The sequence below is a fragment of the Benincasa hispida genome, unplaced genomic scaffold (assembly GCF_027475165.1).
Source record: "Benincasa hispida cultivar pf3 unplaced genomic scaffold, pf3_genome.v1.1 HicScf912, whole genome shotgun sequence".
Lineage (NCBI taxonomy): Eukaryota > Viridiplantae > Streptophyta > Magnoliopsida > Cucurbitales > Cucurbitaceae > Benincasa > Benincasa hispida.
The window spans coordinates 85,001-87,500 of NW_028327056.1; the positions used below are offsets into that span (position 1 = coordinate 85,001).

At 38.6% G+C, this 2,500-nt stretch overlaps 1 protein-coding gene across 1 annotated transcript in view; it reads left to right on the forward strand.

Moving 5' to 3' along the window:
* The window catches only part of LOC150029818 (DNA-directed RNA polymerase subunit beta'), a 9,296-nt gene that overhangs the window by 2,433 nt on the left and 4,363 nt on the right, over nucleotides 1-2,500 (forward strand). Inside the window, exon 2 of the mRNA XM_090310342.1 lies at nucleotides 1-2,500. This exon is cut by the window's left edge and continues 1,225 nt beyond it; it is cut by the window's right edge and continues 4,363 nt beyond it. Coding sequence (XP_090166468.1) covers nucleotides 1-388 — 388 coding nt within the window. The 3' untranslated portion in view covers nucleotides 389-2,500.

Genomic DNA, 2,500 nt, shown 5'->3' on the forward strand with positions numbered 1-2,500 from the left:
AAATCGGTATAATCCATCTAATCGTAAAAATCAGAAAAATGAAAAAATTGACAATAATAACTATAAATATACGAAAGAACCCTTTTTTTGTAATTCCTATGATGCAATTGGAGCTTATCGCCAGAAAAGGATCAATTTAGATAGTCCTTTGTGGCTCCGATGGCGACTAGATCAACGCGTTATTGCTTCAAGAGAAGCCCCTATCGAAGTTCACTATGAATCTTTGGGTACCCATCATGAGATTTATGGGTCCTATCTAATAGTAAAAAGTATCAAAAAAGAAATTCTTTGTATATACATTCGAACCACTGTTGGTCATATTTCTCTTTATCGAGAAATCGAAGAGGCTATACAAGGATTTTGCCGGGCCTGCTCATATGGTACCTAATCTTCTGGTATCTCACTCAGCTAAGTAATTATATGACACCGGTATGAAGTTTGTTCTCTCCGGTTCAACTAGGACCATAGGTCCTGAATTTCTACGCGAATCAAGATCGAGAAAAGGAAGTTTTCTAATCATTGACTCAAACCTATTGTCGAACCCCACTCAGCGTAATATGGAGGTACTTATGGCGGAACGGGCCGATCTGGTCTTTCACAATAAAGTGATAGATGGAACTGCCATTAAACGACTTATTAGCAGATTAATAGATCACTTTGGAATGGCATATACATCACACATCCTGGATCAACTAAAGACTCTGGGGTTCCAGCAGGCCACTGCTACATCCATTTCATTAGGAATTGATGATCTTTTAACAATCCCTTCTAAGGGATGGCTAGTCCAAGATGCTGAACAACAAAGTTTGATTTTGGAAAAACACCATCATTATGGAAACGTACACGCAGTAGAAAAATTACGCCAGTCCATTGAGATATGGTATGCTACAAGTGAATATTTGCGACAAGAAATGAATCCTAATTTTAGGATGACTGACCCTTTTAATCCAGTCCATATAATGTCTTTTTCGGGAGCTCGAGGAAATGCATCTCAAGTACACCAATTAGTAGGTATGAGAGGATTAATGTCAGATCCACAAGGACAAATGATTGATTTACCCATTCAAAGCAATTTACGTGAGGGGCTGTCCTTAACGGAATATATAATTTCTTGCTACGGAGCGCGGAAAGGAGTTGTGGATACTGCTGTACGAACATCGGATGCTGGATATCTTACACGCAGACTTGTTGAAGTAGTTCAACACATTGTTGTACGTAGAACCGATTGTGGAACCATCCGAGGGATTTCAGTGAGTCCTGGAAATAGGATGATTCCGGAAAGAATTTTTATCCAAACATTAATTGGTCGTGTATTAGCGGACGATATATATATGGGCCCGCGATGCATTGGCATTCGAAATCAAGATATTGGTATTGGACTTATCAATCGATTCATAACCTTTCAAACACAACCAATATGTATTCGGACTCCCTTTACTTGTAGGAGTACATCTTGGATCTGCCGATTATGTTATGGACGAAGTCCTACTCACGGGGACCTGGTCGAATTGGGAGAAGCCGTAGGTATTATTGCGGGTCAATCTATTGGAGAACCGGGTACTCAACTAACATTAAGAACTTTTCATACCGGCGGAGTATTCACAGGGGGGACTGCAGAACATATACGAGCTCCTTCTAATGGCAAAATCAAATTCAATGAGGATTTGGTTCATCCCACACGTACACGCCATGGGCATCCTGCTTTTTTATGTTATATAGACTTGTATGTAACTATTGAGAGTGAGGATATTATACATAACGTCACTATTCCACCAAAAAGTTTACTTTTAGTTCAAAACGATCAATATGTAGAATCAGAACAAGTGATTGCCGAGATTCGCGCGGGAACATACACTCTTAATTTAAAAGAGAGGGTTCGAAAACATATTTATTCTGACTCAGAGGGAGAAATGCATTGGAGTACCGACGTGTATCATGCACCCGAATTTACATATAGTAATGTCCATCTCTTACCAAAAACAAGTCATTTATGGATATTATCAGGAGGTTCGTGCGGATGCAGTGTAGTCCCTTTTTCACTCTACAAGGATCAAGATCAAATTAACGTTCATTCTCTTTCTGTCGAAAGAAGATATATTTCTAGCCTTTCAGTAAATAATGAGAAAGTGAGACAAAAATTTTATGGTCTGGATCTCTCTGGTAAAAACGAAAGCGGAATTCCTGATTATTCAGAACTTAATCCAATCCTATGTATGGGTCAATCTAATCTCACATATCCTGCTATTTTCCACGGTAATTCTGATTTATTGGCAAAGAGGCGAAGAAATGGATTCATCATTCAATTTGAATCACTTCAAGAACGAGAAAAAGAACTACCACCTCCTTCCGGTATTTCGATTGAAATACCCATAAATGGTCTTTTTCGTAGAAATAGTATTCTTGCTTATTTCGATGATCCTCAATACAGAAGAAATAGTTCAGGAATTACTAAATATGGGACTATAGGGGTGCATTCAATCCTCAAAAAAGAGGATTTGAT